The sequence below is a fragment of the Mycteria americana genome, chromosome 1 (assembly GCF_035582795.1).
Source record: "Mycteria americana isolate JAX WOST 10 ecotype Jacksonville Zoo and Gardens chromosome 1, USCA_MyAme_1.0, whole genome shotgun sequence".
Classification (NCBI taxonomy): domain Eukaryota; kingdom Metazoa; phylum Chordata; class Aves; order Ciconiiformes; family Ciconiidae; genus Mycteria; species Mycteria americana.
The window spans coordinates 207,754,883-207,776,779 of NC_134365.1; the positions used below are offsets into that span (position 1 = coordinate 207,754,883).

The 21,897-nt window shown below is 37.5% G+C and overlaps 1 protein-coding gene across 1 annotated transcript in view; it reads left to right on the forward strand.

Moving 5' to 3' along the window:
- Positions 1–21,897, forward strand: part of TRPC6 (transient receptor potential cation channel subfamily C member 6) — a 96,491-nt gene that overhangs the window by 62,110 nt on the left and 12,484 nt on the right. The window contains exons 3-8 of the mRNA XM_075492020.1: positions 2,737–2,922; positions 5,069–5,233; positions 9,945–10,158; positions 12,017–12,244; positions 16,954–17,218; positions 20,095–20,290. Coding sequence (XP_075348135.1) covers positions 2,737–2,922; positions 5,069–5,233; positions 9,945–10,158; positions 12,017–12,244; positions 16,954–17,218; positions 20,095–20,290 — 1,254 coding nt within the window. The remainder of the gene's footprint in view (positions 1–2,736; positions 2,923–5,068; positions 5,234–9,944; positions 10,159–12,016; positions 12,245–16,953; positions 17,219–20,094; positions 20,291–21,897) is intronic.

Consider the following 21,897-nt stretch of genomic DNA (forward strand, 5'->3'; position numbering starts at 1 on the left):
GTCTCAAGACAGCAAACTGTGAACTGGAGCAGGGTCATGCGCTGCCTTCAGCTGACTCTGCTGTGTTACAACCGTCCTGTGCCGCGGCTGGGACGGAGGCCGTGATGCTGGGCACCACTTGGTTTCCCCAAAGCTCATTTGCTGTAACCGGACCGCCGAGGAGATTTCAGCTCAGCTACCACCGCTGATCACAGCTGGGGCAGTATTTCACAGGAGGGGAAGCTGTTTTACTGCTTTTGCAAAGGAGAAAATAAACTGATGGAGTTCATGGATGAACTTACTGGGTGCTAAAATACACTGTGATACTGTGTACAGAACCTAAATTCAGAAGGGATAATTCTGCAAAGTGTGAATGGGGATATCTGGCTATTTTTAAAAGTGCCCATTCAGTATTCATTTTGGTAAATAGGACTACACTCAGAAAAAATCATATTCTTCATTAGAATAAATGATCATATGTGATTTTTGTTTTGAGACTGCCCAAAGGCACTGGACTCCACCATGGAGTAATGGTCTCCTCACATACTGTTTTGAAAATCCATGTCATGTCTCAGTCACCAGAGCTGGAAAATACTGAAGGGTGTGTGTGAGTGTGCATGTATACATGTATCTCCTACCAGAAAATATGCACATACCAATATATTACAAACATATTACAATATTTTGTAATAGTTATTTATGAAGGCCAATTTATTTTGTTCCTGAATTTATTGAAAAATATTCCTTTTTTCATTTGGTGTTCAAGGGTTAGATATCAGTTTGGAACAGTTCATAGTACCTAATCGTACAAGGATGCATAGGTTGACTCTATGTTTTTCCTTTGTCTGTGAATCTCAAATGGCTACTTTTCGTTTAATTTTGAAGAGGACATTTATGTATTAAAATGATTGAATACTGAATCTTATCTTAGCTGCTGCTACAAAAATGAAAGCCAAACAGAAGGTGATATATTAGTCAAAAAATGTCTTTCTGTAGTGCCAAGAAGTCAGGATTTTGGTTAATCTCTATTGTTGTTTTTCTGAAGAGAGGGAAAATAAATAATACAATAATAAAATATACAGCATTTCACAAAATGGTTAGTTTTGGTATTTAGCTTCTGTTGTCTTTGTAGAGAAATTACATTAAAGTTCCTTTCTCTTTTATGACAGATCTGAGCTATCTTGCTTACGTTAGGTTATTAAAAAAATAAATCAGTAGCAGTTTTATGTAGACATACAATAGTGTCTATAACTATTTGTCTATGAATGTTTGCATCCATCTAAGTAAAGTGAAATGTAAAACTTGGATGCAATCCTTTAATATATCCAAGTAATAAACTGGTATTGTGGTGTTGTGGGTAATAAAGCACACACATGCATGAAGTACACCCTTGGCAAATAAATTAGGGTATTCTGTATACTCAAAGTAATGGTTTCTGTGCCAGGGTGTGTATTAGATGGCAGTCAGTATGAAGGAAGTAATTAAAAAGAAGGGACTGAACAGCGACTAAGAGTGGGAGAAGGGGGAATGCTATGAACAGACCAGAAGAGGGGGAAATGTGTCACTGTAATAAAAGCATTCATAGAAAGTTACTTTGAACATGAAATAGAGACTACATGAGCAGTCCTGTATGGTGTGGGGTGGTTGGGGGTTTTTTCATTCTTTTGTTTGGGAAAAATTCTACAGTAATTTCATCTTTTTAAGACATTAAAATTAGCAGAGATCACAAAAATACCAGAAGTTGTTGACACATGTATGAGTAAATCTCTTCTAAGATCTAAGCCAGGGGCAATCTATCTGTACCCATTTTTTAGCTTTAGATATACATCTATATCTACATTCATCTAACTCCCTATCTGTCTAGCTATATTCATCTTTTATGACCCAAACACAGCTGCAAGGAAGGAGTGGTTAACGAAATGTGGATTGCAATGATCAAAATATCTTTTTCTGTTTTGACTTATGCCTCTTGGAAAACAGTGGCTGAGAAAATATTTGGTAGTTAAACCAATAAGCGACTGAACTTGCAGCCGCAGAGCAACATTTTGGCTCACATGCCGAAGCTTGTTGTGAGATACATGAGCTAGAGAGCCTTGACCTGAAGTTAGAGATGTGGTATCAGCATGCTATCTGTGGCACTGCTGACGCTGGTGCTGGAAAACAGCAATCAAATTGTGTTTGCAAGCTAAAAGAGATGTTGGAAAATGAGAAATATAAGATTTACAAGAATAATTTCAAGGCCTAAGAAAACTCAATATATTTATGTAATTCTCAAGAAGGTTGGGAAGTCGTTTAGACATGTTCTCTGTTGGATACTCATCTTGTCCAATTGGGATCTCTACAGTGTAACTTTCTACATCTGAGCTAGTTGTCTAGACTTCTGTGAAAGTCAGTGAACAGAAAATTTCCCCTGTGCTATTCATCTCAACTTGAAATAGTCATTAAAATATGTCATGCAGTATTTCTGAAAGTGTTTTTTTACTTTCAATTGGCTCTAAAGCAAGTCTAGAGAAGTAACTCAGGTGTAAAAATTGATAATGTAGATGTCCAAGGTAACCAAGGTGAGACGAGTCCTACTCTTTGAACATTCAGGGGGAGCAAATGCCTGATAACAAAGTGCTGTTAATCTACCAAAAAAACCCATAACAAGATGCAAACAAACTATTGATGCTTACGGATGTGTAGCTGGGAGGTAGAACTATTTCTTTCATGTTAGTCTAAATAGCAAGTTATCTTCTTTCTTCTTTTCTTTTCTAGAATGATTACAAGAAATTGTCTATGCAATGCAAGGATTTTGTAGTTGGACTCCTTGATTTGTGCAGAAATACAGAAGAAGTGGAAGCTATTTTGAATGGTGATGTAGAGATGAGCCATAATAATGGAGAACATGGTCGCCCCAGCCTTAGCCGCTTAAAACTCGCCATTAAGTATGAAGTTAAAAAAGTAAGCAATTATATTGATCAAACAGACATGTCATGATAGTGGTATTAAATTGTGCTATTATTAAATGTTTGTGTTTTGGTAGCCTCTGACACTTAAATGAACATTTGGGCCCTTCTGCACAGTGTATTTTACAAACAAAAGAATCCTTGCTCCAAAAAGCTTTCAGTATAAACAAGAAGCAGGTATTCAGGGTGGATACTGGTCACAGTGAGTATGAGAGCAAATGGCTCTAAAAAAAAGGTGTATCTATATGCAAAATTTGTAGGTATTTACTTGTTTTTAGTTTTAATCTATTTTAAAAAAAAGATGGAAGAGATTTGCACTACTTCTGCAGCCTGGAAAATTATAAGATTTAGTAAAAACCAGAGGATAGCACAGCAGTCCTGTGCACTGCATGATAACAAATATTGATACACATTTTTGTCAAGCTGTTGTGTCTTACTCAGAAAGTTGAGAAAGCTTAGTGAAATTGCGTGTCTCACAGAAAATATACATTTGTCTGTAAAGAGGATCAGAGACACAATCCAGGACTAATAGGACTGTGGTTCTCACTTCTGAAGAACAGCAGGCTCCAGGCAATGTCGAATACAGGAGTTATCATCCCTTCTTTGGCTTACTTTCCTTTCTGCTGTCAGTTTAATACTCTGGTCTGCATCTGAAAAGTGCTCACTGAAACCAGCTGAGTTAGTAGCTGCACCAAGACTCTTGAATTACCCAGAAAACTTCTCTTGGATAATATAGGTTGTCAAGTTCTAGGTGACATGTGTGTGAACCAGGGAGAAATGATTTGTGTGATGAAGTTTGTACAACTGAAAATCAAGAAGGTACAGCTCAGGAATATACTTTGAAAGCAGGGTACCCTAAAGTAGAGCTATCTCCTGACAGAGCAGCAAGACCTTTGATAAAGCTTTTCCTACATAATGAAATGGAGCAGATCAACACTGTGAAAATAAACAATTCCTTATTTTATCAATAAAAAAATAGATAGGGAATCAGGACTCTTAAATATCCAGTATGGACTGAATATACAGATCTAATTTATCAGGGAAGAGTTGCAGATCTTTTACAAAAATTGAGTTCACATCTCTGGGGGACACCTAAAACATTTATATGTGAGGAGGATTTATGTGTTCATGAAGGGAAGAAAAGAAGACGACCATTTTGACTGAAGAGCACCTGCCAGCATATGAACACAAACCTGCAAAACACTTGGCAAGCTACGGTCAATGAAGACAGCTGAAACAACTTTTGATGAAAAGATATCACATTGACCTTGTCCTTTGTAGTATTTGAGTCTTAATCTTTCCTTGAATGTGAACTTTCTTTCAACACTTTCTCTTGCCTGAATAAAGACATTTCTTGCACCTTCAGCCAATCATCCTTTAAATATAGAGAACTATTCTAGGAAAAAAAAAAAAAAAACAACAACTAGCTTCAGTTAAATTTTTAACTGTATTTCCAGGTCTAGACTTAAAAATTTATGGTGCACAAGAATCCACTGTTTGTTAATATCTACCTTTGTAAGACGCTTCTTATACTCTCCAGAGGTTTGACAGAGAAGAGGCTTATAGGCCAAACTTCTCAGTTTTGCAGTTTGTGCAAAAGATTCCAGAACCAACTTATAAATAGTCCTTAGCTGATTTCCTGCAAAAGTGACAGCTGTTTTCTTAAGCCAGCTGAAAAAAATGGTATTTTCTATGTTAGCATGTGAAAATACGACATATTCTTTCTTTCATAACTAAAGAATATATAGCATCCTTCGCAGAACAGAAAGACTTAAAGTTTTGGAATTTATGAAGTAGTAACATGAAAATTATAAATGTCAGAAACAAGTAGAGTTTGCCCAGATAAAGTTTATGTTTAATTACCCTTAGATGGAAATTAATAGTTTGTGATAGAACGCAGTGTCAATAAAATAATTGGTTTTTAAATTAGAGGATTTATTGTTGCTGATAGCAACATGCCTGCATGCTGGGAGGTTGTGCTCATCACAAAAGTTTTTCTCATACCCTTGGTAATACTCCTTTGAATATAAGCCGAGTTGTTGCTACTCCCACATTCTTAATGTGCTTCATATAGCTGCTATTTTAATAAAAGATATTCTGATAGCAATATTATTTTGTTGTGCTCCTTTTCTTTGTTACAGTTTGTAGCACATCCAAACTGCCAACAACAACTTCTCTCAATCTGGTATGAGAATTTGTCAGGTTTACGGCAGCAGACCATGGCAGTGAAGTTTCTGGTTGTTCTTGCTGTTGCGGTAGGACTGCCATTCCTTTCAATGGCTTACTGGATTGCTCCTTGCAGTAAGGTCAGTCTGTGAAATCTTGTAATGGCCTTTTATTAACTCCTGTATCATCTGTATGTAGACTCCTGTCTGACAAAGATGAAGCATGAGTATTAATTACTGACATGCTTAAATAACACTTCAGAAACGTGTTATTTTAAAGTTGAGTTAGAATGGAATGGCTGCAAGATTGCATGTTCAGACAATTGTAATTAAGACAGGTAAATGTATTATGTTAAATGCAATGTATATTAGATTAAATTACAATGGTTGAGCAAGAGTTGCCTTGTGGAAATTGTACTTTAGAAACAATGAGTCAAACTACTCTTCATTTAGTTGTTGCCTTAGTAGGCAGATGCAGAGGATCCTCATTTCCCATTGATTCAGGGCTAGGCTAAGTTCAAGCTGTGCATTGATTCCAATTGCCTCAAAGGCAGTTTTATTTTTGATGATTAAAATTAATAGATAAAAGTCATGGAAACATGAATGCCAGAAATCAAACCAATCATCATCAGTTTTCTAGAAGTCAAAGTGAACTGTGTTGGCTTGTCAAGACAGTGCTAATACTCATTATATTTCATGAGTTTTTAAAGCAGTCACGCAGCCTCCCCTGCATCCATTTATAATGCACTGTCTGGATCTGGATGCTACCACTCTATCTGTTTTGGATTATATATATTATGGAAAGCCTTTCCACTGAAGATGGGTTACAATCTCTGACTTCTCTGAACTTTGTGTTGAATCTCTGTTTTAGTTGGTCACTATCTGTTTTAAATGGACACTGATGGAAGATTTCCCTTGAGAGTACGTTAGAGGGAACAAATGGGATCCTATAAGGATTATTCAACAGGTTACAGTGTAACATCCATCATTTTAGCAGGTCGAATCCTGTGCACACACAATGATTCCAGGGAAAGAGGAAGGTTGAAAGAGAGGACTGAGGTCTTTGTGGGTTTTTTTATTGTTCCCTGAGAGGAGAAAGGTGGGCCTTTTTTGGTTTGCCATATTTTTCATTTCTTTCAGTCTGGACAATAAAAATCAGTTATGTCATTTTCACTTTTCTATATAGTGACTAGGATTTTTATGAATACTTTTGTCTTAAAACACACCTTGAGATTCAACATACTTCAGTAATTGGTTTTCAACTATAGCAGTGACTTATCTATTTGTCATTTTCCTTTTTCAATGATTTATTGGATCTTAAAGTAAATTTGAACCATTGTATGTTCTGGCAAAGCTATTTCAGAGTAGCTTTTTAAAGTCAAGGCTCAAGGGACAACATCCTTTAAGGTTTCACTTCTTCCATTGCTATTTAATCGTCTCATCGTGTGATTTATATGTTGAATGCTTTTTGTTTCATTATATTCTGCAAATGTAAAATCTAATCCACCTTTTTCACCGGCTGCCACTTCTTACCTTGTGCTTCACTCATACTTCAAAGTTTGATTCTTCTGTTTATTGAATGCAAAAATGTTCACTGTTTAATTTCAGGATAGGATGGCTCCAATACAGAACATGATCTGTATCAACAGAGTCCATTCTGTGTATGGATTGATGGAATTTTATAAATCTCTTCTCCTCCTACCGAGATAAAGTACCCATTCTTTTTCCAGGTTCAGCACTATAGGGCACAGTGACAGAAGAGAGAGAAAATACTCACAGTATTTGTGATGAAAATAACAGCTTGCAGTGGAGTTATTCTGACACATCTCTTTATATTGTCATGCCATGACTCTGAGAAAGGCAAAATGTCTTTATGACATTTCAACATCTCAGTTACCTATATAGATGACCAGTTTCTTCTTTAGGAAAAAGTTAATTTGAGATTGGATCACAGATACTGAATTGAGAGTTTCAGATCTGGAAGAAATTTCATATAAATACGTGGACAAAGTCCTGTTGATTTGGCAGGAATTCCCTAGTGTCAGATGCCGAAAGGAATTAAGATTGCCTCTTATTGGAATTTCAGCTAGCAATCCACATGGAGACACTTCAAAGTTTTGTGAACTGTTTGCTCTGCATTTCTAATTGGTAATTCAGTCTAACTACTGACATAATTAACCCAAAACTTCTAGAATACTATTTTATAACGTGACATCTTGAAAGAGTAAAAACTTTTTTCAGTAATCTCCAAGAATCTATGATGTCTGTGCTGTTCAGCTCTAATTAATAATAGAATTTAGATTTTTAGCTTCATGAATTTGTAAGTAATTCAGTCAGCCCCTAGCCAAGATGAGGAATCTGAATTTGAAGTTGAGTATTCTTTCGCTGTTTCCAGACACCTGGGGTTGCCATTTCTAAAGAAGTAACTTGATAAATGCCTACATAGTTTCTAGAACCATGTTCTGAGGGTTATACACATTCCTCTTTTGCACTGTGGTAGAGGAAAGGAAATTGAATATTATGTCCAGTATATGAAGAGCTAGGAAATTGTTCTTCCTAAAAAAGTATATGCCTTATCTCTTTTTTATCAGGCCTTTTCTCCTTTGTGATAGATGTGCTAACTGGAGTCCTATTTTATCATTTCTTTATCAATGCCGTACTCCATAATGTTACAATACTGTAACACTGTTACAATACTGTAACTGTTTCTGCAGTCACAGAGGTGGAATGTGAATCACTGACTCCAGTCCCCAGCAATTTCAGGTGACCCTATATACAGACAAATACATGTCGAAGTATCCACAGTATAACTATTGTATATCTTGTCCTAACCCAAACCATCGTATAAAACACTCTCCAAAACTCTATAGCAAACCAAACACCATAGCACAGAGGATCAGAAATCAGAAAAAAACTCAAACCAAAACCCAAACCCAAAAGATCATGTCCTTGGTCTGTGCAATGGGAGGGAATTTATTATGTCAAAATGCACAGTGAAAGTGTATTGAGGAGGGACTCTAGCTTATAGAAAAGTCTAAACTTGCAAGATTGTGGCCTTGTCTTTACATGTTGCTCTTTCTTTCCCTGATTCGTATTTTCTGACCTATATCTTCTCTGTCAAGAGATTCAGAATTTTAAATGTTTTTCAGAATTTTAAAAGTAATTTCAAGATTTTATTGGATCACTGTTATATGGCAATGTCGTAATAACTTCCAGCATTTGTGTAATCAGTTCAACTGTAGTCAGTCCTGCTTCCAGGGAGATTTTACTATATATATGTAAAAAATACTTTTCTGTCTCTTTTGAAGGGGTGGGAGGGGGGATGCTAGGAGTTCAGTCTTTTAAATTTAGTAATTTTTGATTAAGGGATATATTAACATTACCTCCTTCAGTATTTTTTCTTCTTTTCTGGCTATGTCTCTTTCTGGCATCTGTGTCCTAACCCATCTTTGTTTGTGAACACAAGAATAATGCACTTAAAAGGACACTGTCAAGGTACTTTATAATTTTCCAGCTCTGCATATTGTGTGTTGTTTATGACTATTCCTTCCTAGCTTGAAATAAAATCTTTCCCCATGACAATTACCTGTTCTCTTTGTAGTTCATGCAAAATAATTGGTTGTTGAAGTTCATCTCATGAGGCTGATGGAATATTTTATTTACTAAAAGATTAATTTTATTGAGTGAGAAACATAATGAATGGCATGGGTTTGCAAAATAATATGAAGGAGAAAGAAGATCAAATTTTGTGTCTACTAACCTTGACAGTGTTCCTTTAACAGTATCTTCTTTTTACATTTGTCTAGTTTTCTTAATGTTATCTGTATTTGAGACCTTACCATCGCATCCTCGGCTGCATCCTCTTATTCTATGTTTCTGTAAAAGCTGGCTGTAAGGACAGCAAAATCCTGACTTTGATATGAAACAAGTGTAGCAAAAACACGAATACCAGTAACTTATATTTCTGCTTTCCCCTCCGTTTTCCAGACCACAGATTGTTACATGTTTCAGCTGAGATCTGTGACACTTCCTTTCAATTCTTTCCAAGGAATTTTTGTCAGATACAGATACTGTCTTCATCTAAAATAAAAAAGTATTTTTCTGCAGCTGCCAACTAAGTGAACAAGCTAAGACTTTTAATATAGGAACTCTCAAAAATAAAGTAAATAATTGCTAAAAGTTCAGCCTTGTGTGAGTTTGTATGGAACTTTCAGTGTTTTTAAGTGTTGCACTAAACCATTTTAAAGTTGTTCTTAGTCATGACAAAGTTAAGGACATTTCCATTAAAGGAATCAGGAAGGAAATTAAGACACTACAGAACTATAAACATAACCTTTTGAGGCCTCATGACTTTTTTTTGAAAAGAAAGTAAGTTGGGAAAACTGCACAATAAGTGTGCTAAATTGAGTATTATGTCAGTCAGGAAAGAGAATTCTTTAGTCATAATTCACTCCTGGTGATAATTTAATGCTTTTAGTAATGTCAAAATCTCATTTTCTTTGTTGCCTCATAAAGATGACTACCACGTAAGAAATTCAACAACTATAATAAATTTTTCTCTTAATTACCTATAGTAGACACAGATGGCCCCAAATACAGAATTATTTCAAAACACTGAGTTAAAAATACATATATGGTGAAACTGATAGATTATCCCTCTGAAAATAGCAAATATAAGTAGAAACTTTTAAAGGTGACTGGCAGCATGGCATCATAGTATACAACTTCTTCCAAATATTTGTTCCTGTCTGGTATTGAAATATATATTTCTCTGTGTTACTGTTCTTTTTATATGTTTTTCTTTTGGAAGAAGGCAATGCAATATCCTTGTGTTTCATAACCTCTGTTGCAGCTGGGGAGGATAATGCGTGGACCATTTATGAAGTTTGTAGCCCATGCAGCCTCTTTCACCATTTTTCTTGGTCTACTTGTCATGAATGCAGCTGACAGATTTGATGGCACCAAACTCCGACCTAATGAAACAACAGGCAACGTAAAACAGCTATTTAGGATGAAAACATCCTGTTTCTCATGGATGGAGATGCTCATTATTTCTTGGGTAATAGGTAAAGATTAATTTTCCATTAAATTTGTCTTGCTATGATTTCAGTGAAGCTGGACCCAATTTAATCCTTTGCTATTAATGTTACATGTAAAAATTGCAACAAAGGGAGTTTATTCAACTGGCTGCATTCCCACGCTGGCCTCATGTTTCTTATGGGATGTCAGCAGGATTCACATGTGCCTAGTTAATCACAAACATTCAGGTTAAGGACTTGGGTGAAATCTACATCATCTAAATATGAATGCATTTAGTTTTATGAATATCAAAGGAAAATGTCTACCAGTTTTCTGGGTTTTTTTGTCAGGCTGTGTCAGCTCCCACAGGGAAAGATTTCTACATCATGGGCCAAGATTTTCTCTGTCCAATTGTCTCTTTCTGCTAAGATTCTCTTATTTTGCAAGTATGCCTGCAGAATTAATAGTGTATAGCTGAATGTGTTATTGACAAAAGAGAAGCAGAATATAGACCCCTGAACATTCAGCAGTAGATTTTTCCATCCCAACATAGTGATGAAATGAATACTATTAATAGTACTGTGAGCTGACCCATTCAATTTGGTGATGACTAGTCAGCATAAGAACTTGAGCACAGACCCTCAAAAATATTTTAGCTGTCTGATTGTTATTTACAAGTCTAATACCATTTATTCCAATGGGGTTCAGATGCCCAAATATTTTAAAGATCTGGGTTCTGGTTGTTAGTTAAGTCAGTAATATGGGAGAGTTAAACTCAAGCTAAGTAAAATCTGTTTCCATTCAAGAGCTTATGCATTTAAAATATTTTACTTTTATGAGCTCTCTGTGATTGAAATTGGAGCCATTTGTACACCAACTGATTCTTATAGCTTTGAAAGACATTGACAATCTTTATTTATTTCATCACATAGCTGTATAGAAATTAATATAATTATGTATTATGGGAATAATATGGCACTTAGATTTCCAAATATTCTATAAATATCAGTGTTTTAATCCGATAATAAAGGGGTAAACAATAGTTTTCCAATTTGAAGTTCTAGTTTGCTGATTTAATCTATTTTTATTTATTTCAGTGTCACACATAAGAGAGTTTATGAAAAATTAATTCAGTGCATACAGATGTAGCATTGAATTTAGTTACTGTAATTAACATTATAATTGTCCTTATCTGAAAATGATGAAAAGTTCCTTCAGACAATTTGATACGTTCAAAAAATAGTGACATTATTCCAATTCAGTTTTTTATTAACTCTCTTGAGAATCCTAGAAATGTAGTTCATTATTAAATAAATTTTATCTTGAAAAGGAAAAGGATTTGCTCAATAAAAAGGATGCCATAAACTAATACTGTACTCCTATAATTTATTATTAAGGGGGTATAATTAGGAATCAAACAGATACCTGTGCTCTATTGAAGAAGCATTAGGTCTGATTCTTACTTTCATGCTCGTCTGTCACATATATTTGCAACTTCAGTAAAACAGACTGTATCCAGGGCACTCTGCAAATAAGAAAATGTGAGTTCTGCTATTAGCTCTACCACTATATGATCATGCCAGAGCATTTCCGCTCTTTCAGTCTCTTTCTGTGTCTGTAACAGATGGTAATACTCACATTCCATTCTTCTCTTTGAAAGCTTTTGTAGTTGTACAGGAAAAAGCAGTATGAAAGATTGTTATTATTACTCACATGAGAAAGAAGTACTGGAATGTATATGAATTAGCAGGTTCAAGGATTTTAGTTTGTGTTCGAACTCCCACTGACCAAAATGCTTTTGAGTTTGACTGCAACCAAGAGCATATCCTATACATAATAAAATACCAAATAAAGCAAATGTGAAGATGAAAGAACACACTGTTTTCTCTGTTCTGTCTTACACAGGCATGATATGGTCTGAATGTAAAGAAATTTGGTCTCAAGGTCCAAAGGAATACCTTTTTGAGTTATGGAATATGCTTGATTTTGGTATGTTAGCAATTTTTGCAGCATCATTCATAGCAAGGTTTATGGCATTTTGGCATGCGTCCAGAGCCCAGAACTTCGTTGATGCAAATATGAAAGATCTGACAAGTCCAACACTGGAACCCAACATAAAATACTACACCTTGGGTGAGTTGATTGCACATGATTAAGACTTACTTCTTGGGCCAAGGTGAATTGATTTGCTGATAATAAGTCTCCAATATTTCAGTTCCACAATGTACTGCTTAAGAAATTCCCACCCCTTCTCTTTCTCATCCCTACTATTTGATCACAGTTCCCTTGGCTATGCTCATACATCTCTTTGAGGACTGTTCTAGACATCAGGTACTGAAATGATCTAAGATCAAAATAACCCCACTGTCACCCCACCTCTTTTCAAGATTATTTTAATCCAGGTCATTTCATCTGTTCAGTTACACAATGCTATCCTCCAAACACTTGTGTTGGCACAACTGCGAATGTGATGTACTGTAATGCAGGGGCAGAACTAAGCAATGAGATGCAGGAATTTCTTAAACCTGCTTTGCAAACATAACCAATGTATCTTTTATATATTCTTTGCTCAGAGACTCTGTTACATTATTTTAGTGTTTCTCAATCCACTCTCTTTACCAGTAAGAGATAAAAATGTTAATAAACATGCTTGGCCTATATGAGAAATGACTAGCTATTTTGCCCAAATGAGAAAAAATTAAGCTCTGTTTACTTGTGTTCACTGTCAACACCACCACATATCTCTTCCCTACATTAGATATTTTTCTCTAGATACTGAATTATGTCAGTTTCTATCTCTATTCTATGCCTCAAATACTATTTATAAGGTTGCATTTCTTCATTAGCCAGGCTGTAGAAAAAGCAGAGCAATAAATATATATATATATTCTGAAACCCATTAAATTGTAGTCTTATAAATTTTACTGGAAAGTTACAAATTTCACATAAATTATAAAAGCAGCTAGTTAAATATTAATTCAGTTTTCAGTAACACCCTCTTGAATTTGCAAACAGGTACTGTTTCTGTTCACAGTTTCTGGGTATGACAAGCACAAGTCTTGTAACTCATTTATGCTATATAATACTGTATGATCTAGCAAGGCAGTTTCCATTGACATCAGTCATGAGTTGTGACTTGTTACGCACTTAAGCAGAGTTGAGCCATTTTTTAGTGTATAGAATCATAGAATCGTTCAGGTTGAAAAAGACTTTTAAGATCATCGACTCCAACTGTTAACCTAACATGGCCAAGTCCACCACTAAACCGTGTCCCTAAGCGCCACATCTCCACGTCTTTTAAATACCTCCAGGGATGGTGACTCAACCACTTCCCTGGGCAGCCTGTTCCAATCCTTGATAACCCTTTCAGTTAAGAAATATTTCCTAATATCCAATCTAAACCTTCCCTGGCACAACTTGAGGTCATTTCCTCTTGTCCTATCACTTGTTACCTGGGAGAAGAGACTGACACCCGCCTCACTACAACCTCCTTTCAGGTAGCTGTAGAGAGCAATAAGGTCTCCCTTCAGGTTCCTTTTCTCCAGATTAACCAACCCCAGTTCCCTCAGTTGCTCCTCATAAGACTTGTTGTGTAGACCCTTTGCCAGCTTTGTTGCTGTTCTTTGGACACACTCCAGCACCTCAATGTCTTTCTTGTAGCGAGGGTCCCAAAACTGAAGGCAGTATTCAAGGTGCAGTCTCACCAGTGCTGAGTACAGGAGAATGATCATTTCCCTAGTCCTGCTGGCCACAGTATTTCTGATACAAGCCAGGATGCTATTGGCCTTCTTGGCCACCTGGGCACACTGCCAGCTCATATTCAGCCGGCTGTCGACCAACACCCCCAGGTACTTTTCCGCCAGGCAGCTTTCCAGCCACTCTTCCCCAAGCCTGTAGCGTTGCATGGGGTTGTTGTGACCCAAGCGCAGGACCTGGCACTTAGCCTTGTTGAACCTCATACAATTGGCCTTGGCCCATCGACCCAGCCTGTCCAGATCCCTCTGCAGAGCCTTCCTACCCTCACGTACACTGAAATCTGCTTGGAGAATATCTATGTATGGTCATACTAACATGGATAACATTAATAGTGAATATTTAATGCCACAGGTTTTATCATAGGCTAGCAAACATAACTTGGTGGACACCAGGTTGAACATGAGCTAGCAAAGGGCCCTTGTGGCAAAGAAGTCCAATGGTGTCCTGGGCTGCATTAGGCAAAGCATTGCCAGCAGGTCGAGGGAGGTGATCCTTCCCTCTACTCAGCGCTGGTGAGGCCACACCTGGAAGACCATGTCCAGTTCTGGGCTCCTCAGTATGAGACATGGACATGCTGGAGAGAAGGGCCTGTGAAGGGCTACAAAGATGATGAAGGGCTACAAAGATGATGAAGGGACTGGAGCATCCCTCTATTAGGAAAGGCTGGGAGAGCTGGGACTGTTCAGCCTGGAGAAGGGAAGGCTCAGGAGGGATCTCATCAATGCATATAAATACCTGAAGAGAGAGTGCAAAGAGGAGCCAAGCTCTTTTCAGTGGTGCCCAGTGGCAGGACCAGAGGCAGTGAGCACAAACTAAAACACTGGAGGTTCCCTCTGAACATCAGGAAACAATTTTTTACTGTGAGGGTGACTGAGCACTGGCACAAGTTGCTCAGTGAGATGGTGGAGTCTCCATCCTTGGAGATATTCTGGCCATCTGGACATGATCCTGGACAACCGGTTCTAGGTGGCCCTGCTTGAGGAGGGGGGCTGGACCAGATGACCTCCAGAGGTCCCTTCCCTCTCAAACTTTCTGTGATAATACAGCTCATCTGGAAACCTAAAAGACATCTGGCTACTAGCCCATACTGAAACATCTGCCATCTTTCATTTTAGTTATCCAAGAAACCTGAGGTAAAGCTAACATAGGTATGTCTGCTTATGTGAAAATGTGCAGTCTTTTGCCATACAGACATTTTTTCATTTGAATGTAGTGTGTAGTAGCCTTTACAGTGAGGATCTCAATAAATAAAAGAATATGCACATACATACAACACACAGAAGCTAACAAGGCAATGAATATGTGCTAACTGAGCCTTGTTATGCATAAAACCAGAGTCATTCATTACTTTGTCATGATACAAGAATACTGGCATGGCAGTAAGTTCCTTGAAGAATATAATTTTCTGAGACTTTATGAAATGGTTATTTGTTAGTTAACCCCTCAAATTAGTATTTTTCCAAATGCCAGTGATTGCCTTCATTGCAGTATAAATTATTTGTTTTACTTTTTTGGCATTTACAGTAGAATAAATACAGGTGACAACACTCTCCTGGGATGTAGGAAACCCATCCCAGGTTAACCTCTTCTGTTTGCCTGAAGCACAGTAGTGAGTTGAACCTCATGGGAGAATGCCTTAATCTCCAGCTAGGAAGTATCCTGAATGGTATTGCTTTGTATTTTTCCTTCTGACACTTTTCTATAAATATTTCAAGTACAGGTTTGAACCTGAATGTTCCCCTCTTCAGTTGAATGTATTCTCTACCAAACAGCAGTGTCGCGTTCACTCATGATCCAAAGGATGTTCAAGTAATTCACACAAGTGGATTAGCTTCAACAGAAGAGATTGATAGAAAAGGTGATGGAAATGGGTGTTTGGTGTATGTCAGGAAAGGGCCATTACCCTTTTTACTATGAGTAAAAAGGTGAAGTAAATAGAAAAAGTAAAGAAACATGGTTTCCACAGTTTTGGAGTTGTGGATGGCATTTAATGATTCCAGATCCTCACATCGAAACAGTTCATTTTGGATAGCTCAAACAAATCACATTTCTAATTTAATTTTTTCATTTTCATCACCTGACACTATAAACTGAATTTTACTTAAATTCTCTAATAGGTTGGGATTCAACTCCCAAAAAGTTACTTCAGTGATCTTACAGCCCACCTTTATAATCAATGGAGATCTAATCAATACAGTCAGTGGAGCTGTGAAATTATTTTAGCGCTACCTGGCTCAATTCAATTGGCCAAACATAAGTGACTAGTGCCCTTTGAATTGCCAAAGTGCTGCTCCAAAAAAACCTCACACAGATCTGTACAAATAATCTTGGACACCCTGGGCATCTCAAATGGCAATGGATGTCTTTGTTCACATGTCTGAATCAAGCTCAGGCGCTCACTAGGCTGCACTGACTATACCTCCCATTTGGATAGCTGTCTGTAGACATCTTAATCTCAAACTGAGGCCCACTCATGGTTTCTTCTAATTAAAAATTACACTTCTGATGAAGGTGTAAAAAGAAGAGAGTAAAACATAAGTAAAAAAATAAAATGCTTCCCCAGCCCTAGCATAGTAGATGGAATAATATCCGACTTCTGTTTCAGTCTTAACAAGGTGTCTTCCTTCCTTTCACTTTTATTTCTAGCAACATCTTCATGTAAGACATTTGTTGAGCACTGTGATGTAGTGGACAACCACTACTGGCACTATTTGAGCGGTCATACTTGGCACATGGAAGCCCAAGTGAATACCTAAGTATTCACAGCTCTCAGTGAGGAAGTAGATTTTCTATGTGCTTTTTAAGTTTGAAAGGTTAGACAGTAACTGCTCCTTACTTTTAGACAACAAAGTCTTCGAATTTTTCTGCACATGAAAATTGCTAAAAATTCATGATGCAATGTATAATAAAGGAAAAAAAAACCATGAAGACTGCATCTTAGCTGTCCCAAATTTGCATAGCACCATTGCATTCAATTCCGATTTACACTGACTCGTTCATTGTTACTCAGCAAAAGAGAGTACTTCAGTGAACAGCCTAAGGTGGACTTTGAAATACTGACTGAAATTCTCATCTTTTGTTTCTAGCCAGAATGAACTGGGATCCGTCTGATCCTCAGATCATATCTGAAGGCCTGTATGCAATTGCGGTAGTATTAAGTTTCTCCAGAATAGCCTACATCTTACCAGCTAATGAAAGCTTTGGACCACTCCAGATATCACTTGGCAGAACTGTAAAAGACATCTTCAAGTTCATGGTGATATTTATCATGGTGTTTGTGGCTTTCATGATAGGCATGTTTAATCTCTATTCCTACTATCTGGGGGCAAAACAAAATGAAGCATTCACAACGTAAGTACAACTGATTAAACTGTAGTGGTTGTGGGCTACTTTTATGGAAAGTTGGTTGCTTGCATTGTATGCATTAAGTTTACTAATTGTTTTATAAGGTTTGCATCTCTTAAAAATTTCTTCATCTTGGATTAAGTAGTAATTTTCTCTCTTGTTCTGCTGCTTAAAGGAAGTATTTGAAATCAGAGGGTGAGCTCTTGATCCCAACAGTACTATGATAAATCTGGAAAGACGGGCTGGGAAGGTGAGATGTAGTTGGCCTTTATGTGAGAGAGCCACAGGAATGCCTGTACCTCTGCCTAGGGATAGATGATGAGCCAGTGAGATCTTATAGGTCAGGATTAGAGGGCAGACCCACAGGGGTGATGTTGTAGTGGATGTCTGCTACAGAACACCCAATCAGGAAGACAAAGTAGATGAGACCTTCTTCAGACAACTGGAAGAAGCCTCACACGTGCAGGCCCTGGTGCTTATGGGGATTTTTTAACCACCCTGATATCTGCTGGAGGGGCAACACAGCAGGGCACAAGCAATCCAGGAGGTTTCTGGAGGCTATTGACAATAAATTCCTGACACAGGTGATTGAGGAGCTGATGCGGAGAGGAGCTTTGTGACACCTGACTTTTACAAACAAGGAAGAACTGGTTGGGTATGTGAAAGCTGGGAACAGCCTTGGCTGGCCATGAGATGGTGGAGTTCAGGTTCCTGAGAAGAGAGAACAAGGCAAATAACAGGACCACAACCCCAGACTTCAAGAGAGCAGACTTTGGGCTGTTTGGGGAAGAATCTCATGGGATAAGGCCCTGAAGAGAAGGGCAGTCCAGGGAAGCTGGTTGATTTTCAAGAATTGCCTTTTCAGTGCTGAAGATTGGTCCATCTCAATGGGCAGAAAATCAAGCAAAGGTGTCAGGAGGCCTGTGTGGATGAACAAGAGTGACTGGATAGGCCAGCTGCCTGTGATGCCACTCAGAAGGACCTTGACAGGCTGGAGAAATGGGCCGACAGAGACCTCGTGAAGTTCAACACAGGGAGATGCCATGTCCTGCCCCTTGGGAGGAATAACCTCAGGCACCAGGGCAGGCTGGGGCTTGCTGGCTGGAAAGCAGCTTGGCAGAAAAGGACCTGGGGGTCCTGGTGGACACCAAGTTGACCATGAGCCAGCAATGTGCCCTTGTGGCAAAGCAGCCCAACAGCCTCCTGGGCTGCATTAGGCTGGGGAGGCTTATAAAAAACCAGAAGTACCTCAGACCCTTTACACAGCCCTGTACATACGTCAGATGACCCGTCAGTGCGATCTGTTGTTCAGGGATTTCGGGACATAGGCTGGGTCAGACCCTGGGCCTGCAGGACAGCATCCTGCCTGCAAGGGCAATCCGCACCAGCACTTCAGAGCGCAGCATAGTGGTGCCCGGCAGCACGTGGGAGCAAGGCTGGTTCCTCCATCAGCTGCTACTGTCATCTGTAATTGAAGCAGGCTAATCACTACAGTGTGATACACATTATAAAATACTTGTCATTTAATTCAGACAACTCTGTATATTCTTACCAGTGAAAAAAAAATCTAATCCCTATTTTAAGCTCTGGCTCTCCATAGTTTCCAATGGCAATAACCTATTCCATCTTCAGAGGAGAAAATATATTTCCTTCTTTTTTTTTTTGACTCTTTATTTCCTTGGCTGTTCTTTTTTTCTTCTCCCACCATAAGAAGACAAATTCTGAATTTACTCTGCCTGCCAGGAGTTATTTGGTATACATTTGTCATGCCTCTTATTTCTAGCTATGATTTTAAGATAAATCACTTGAGTGGAAACTCATTCTTTTCCATGCTCTGCAGCCCTTGTCCACTTAATTTCTGGCTATCATGATACTCAAGCTATAGCTGTTGTGAAGTATACACAGCCAGGAAGCAAACTTGGCCATGAGGGAAAAATTTGTTACTACTTTTTTAGTATTATTAGTTCACACAATAGATAAAGTACCTAAAACTACAACTCACAGATGGAATACTGATAAAGTATTATAAGCAGAGAAGTAAATTCACCACTAAAAATTACAGTTTCTTTTAACTTTTTTTTCTTAACAATAACGCAATAACATCCCAAATGTGCTTTGCAATGCTACTGCATTTTTGGATATGGAGAACTGAGATCTCTTCATCAAAGCAAGAGAAAATACATCTTCAAACAGGTGGAGATAGATAGGAAAAGATACCTCAGAGGTTTGGACTTATGTTTATGTATATATATAAAAAAACTGATTAAGAGGAAATACATGTATTTAAATTAACTAACCTAAAAAAAATCAGTATTCCCACACCATGGCTTATTACCTTTACCCTGGATTTGTGGAATGGTGAAAACTCAACTGGAGGATTTTGCTCTGTGAGACTCATTTTTTGAAAAAGGCTGATTTGCAGTCAGACATGCTGTCTTCTTCACAGTTTCAGCACGTTAGTCATATTAATGGTGAAATAATTCATACTAAGTGAACTAATGGTGCAATTAAAATAAAATATTTACAGGTTAATTATTTTTGTTATTTACATTCACATTACTGGCAAGCATGTAGCATGTAGATTAAAGTAGTGAACAAGTGAATCATTGTAATATTCTTTTGAGGATGTATATATAATTCCTAAACTGAATCATGGTTTTATTGTCAGTCCTAAATATTACGAATCTTATATTATGAAACAGCCTATACCTATGAAATTAGATAGTCTACTTGTTCTGCATAATATCACTTATGGTAGAGTTCTACATTATGATAATGGAAAAATTTGTACACTGTATAAAAATGGTAACTGGCAATTTATACAATAAGAATATACAGCTTTTCTTCAGTAACATATGTATGTGTTCAATTTCTCCTTTTAGTGTTGAAGAAAGTTTCAAGACATTGTTCTGGGCTATATTTGGACTCTCAGAAGTTAAATCAGTTGTCATCAATTATAAACACAAATTTATTGAAAATATTGGTTACGTCCTTTATGGAGTCTATAATGTTACCATGGTCATTGTCTTACTGAACATGCTTATCGCAATGATCAACAGTTCATTCCAGGAAATTGAGGTAAAAATTCCGTTTATGATGAAATATCACCACATTTACTGTTATAGCTAATTGTCTAAATCTCCTGGAAAATCTTTCTTGTTGACATCTTATTTAAGAAAAATAACACATAGGCTTTTGGAATATATTAGGAGAAAATATTAATTCCACTGTACATTTTTATTATAAAATACCTGGAAATTACCCAGCTGCATGTGCTTGCAATAGTAAGAACCAGACTGGACTAAGAAACTGCTGTTGAACTGTGCTATGTTCCTAAAGAGGATGGGCTACATTGTGTGACTTTGTGAATCTCTCATTTGCCTCATTTGTTGTTGTTATTGGAGTAGTGTCCCTCTTGCTGCAAGGATGTTCTCGTTCCTATGCCTTCACCTTCCAAGCAAGTCTATAGCATGCTGTTTTCTTTTATTTAAACAACTGTTGCTCTAGTCATCTGCAGTGAACAAAGCTTTACTTGACAAAGTAATCAGCAGGGCTACTGAAAATCAGCATGAACTTTTGCATGCCATGGAAAACAAAGGGCTAAATCATTATCATTGTTTAGAAAAAAAGGAGGCAGATCTCCAGAAGCCATCCCAGCCTTTCCCAGGTGATGCCCTTGCCACAAAGCAGCAGACTCGCGTTGTTTGATGCTGCTCTGGTCCCAGGTTCTGGGCTCTGGTTTGGGGCTGTAGTGTTGTCCAGCTTGAGCAAGAGCAACACACATTCTCTAGGGAGGTTCTGATTCTTCTGACTCAGGAGGCCACAGAACAAACTATCGGGTTCAGAGCAATAAAAAACAGGCTATTATAAAAAAATATGATGACTGGATACAAACAGCTTCTAAAACCAGCTACAGCAATATTGAGTCAGTCCTTTCTGCAGAAAACCCTCTTGAACTTTACAGGGAGGAATAAAGTGGGCGTTTTGGCTATTGTAAATGTTAAACATAAACCATGGTGATGATAGCATACCAGATTTAATCTCATATTCCAGAAAGTGGAAGGAATTAGGTAAGAATCGCCTAATATTTTTAACTTCATGTTTAAAGTAATAAAGTAAAATTTTCATTTAAAATTCTGATACTCTGTCTTTTTCACAAAAAGATAATAGACTAATTGCTACAGAAGAGACCAATAAGATAAGAAATCAGAGCTGGTAGTCTCCTTGAGAGATTTAGATTTTTGTTATGTTAAGCTAGGATTTTTCCATTTTATTTACTGAGCATGACAGTGTTCCAAGCAAGCGACTACTCAGTGAAGCCCTAACAGATGAGTTTGAGTGTTGCCGTGAAGCTCTAAATTGGGCATTGTATTGTGGGCTTTTAAGTCAGAGCTTTCGTTCTTATCAGTGTGTTTACAAAGAGCACCAAACAAAGAGGTCTGTCTGTGATCCTGTGTTACAGTCTATTAGCGCTCACCCTGGAGTAATCAATGTTTAAATCAAATCCACTTCGTTCTTCTGTAATTACATTATTTTAAAGGGATTAATAAGAACAGTTCCATTCATTGAGATTTGTTTTTCAGAGATTATAAACAAGTTCTTGATCTGTTTGAGATTAACTTCAGCCAATTGCATTCAAAACACACATAAAGTTTAGCTAGAGCATCTTTAATAGTCAAGGTGGT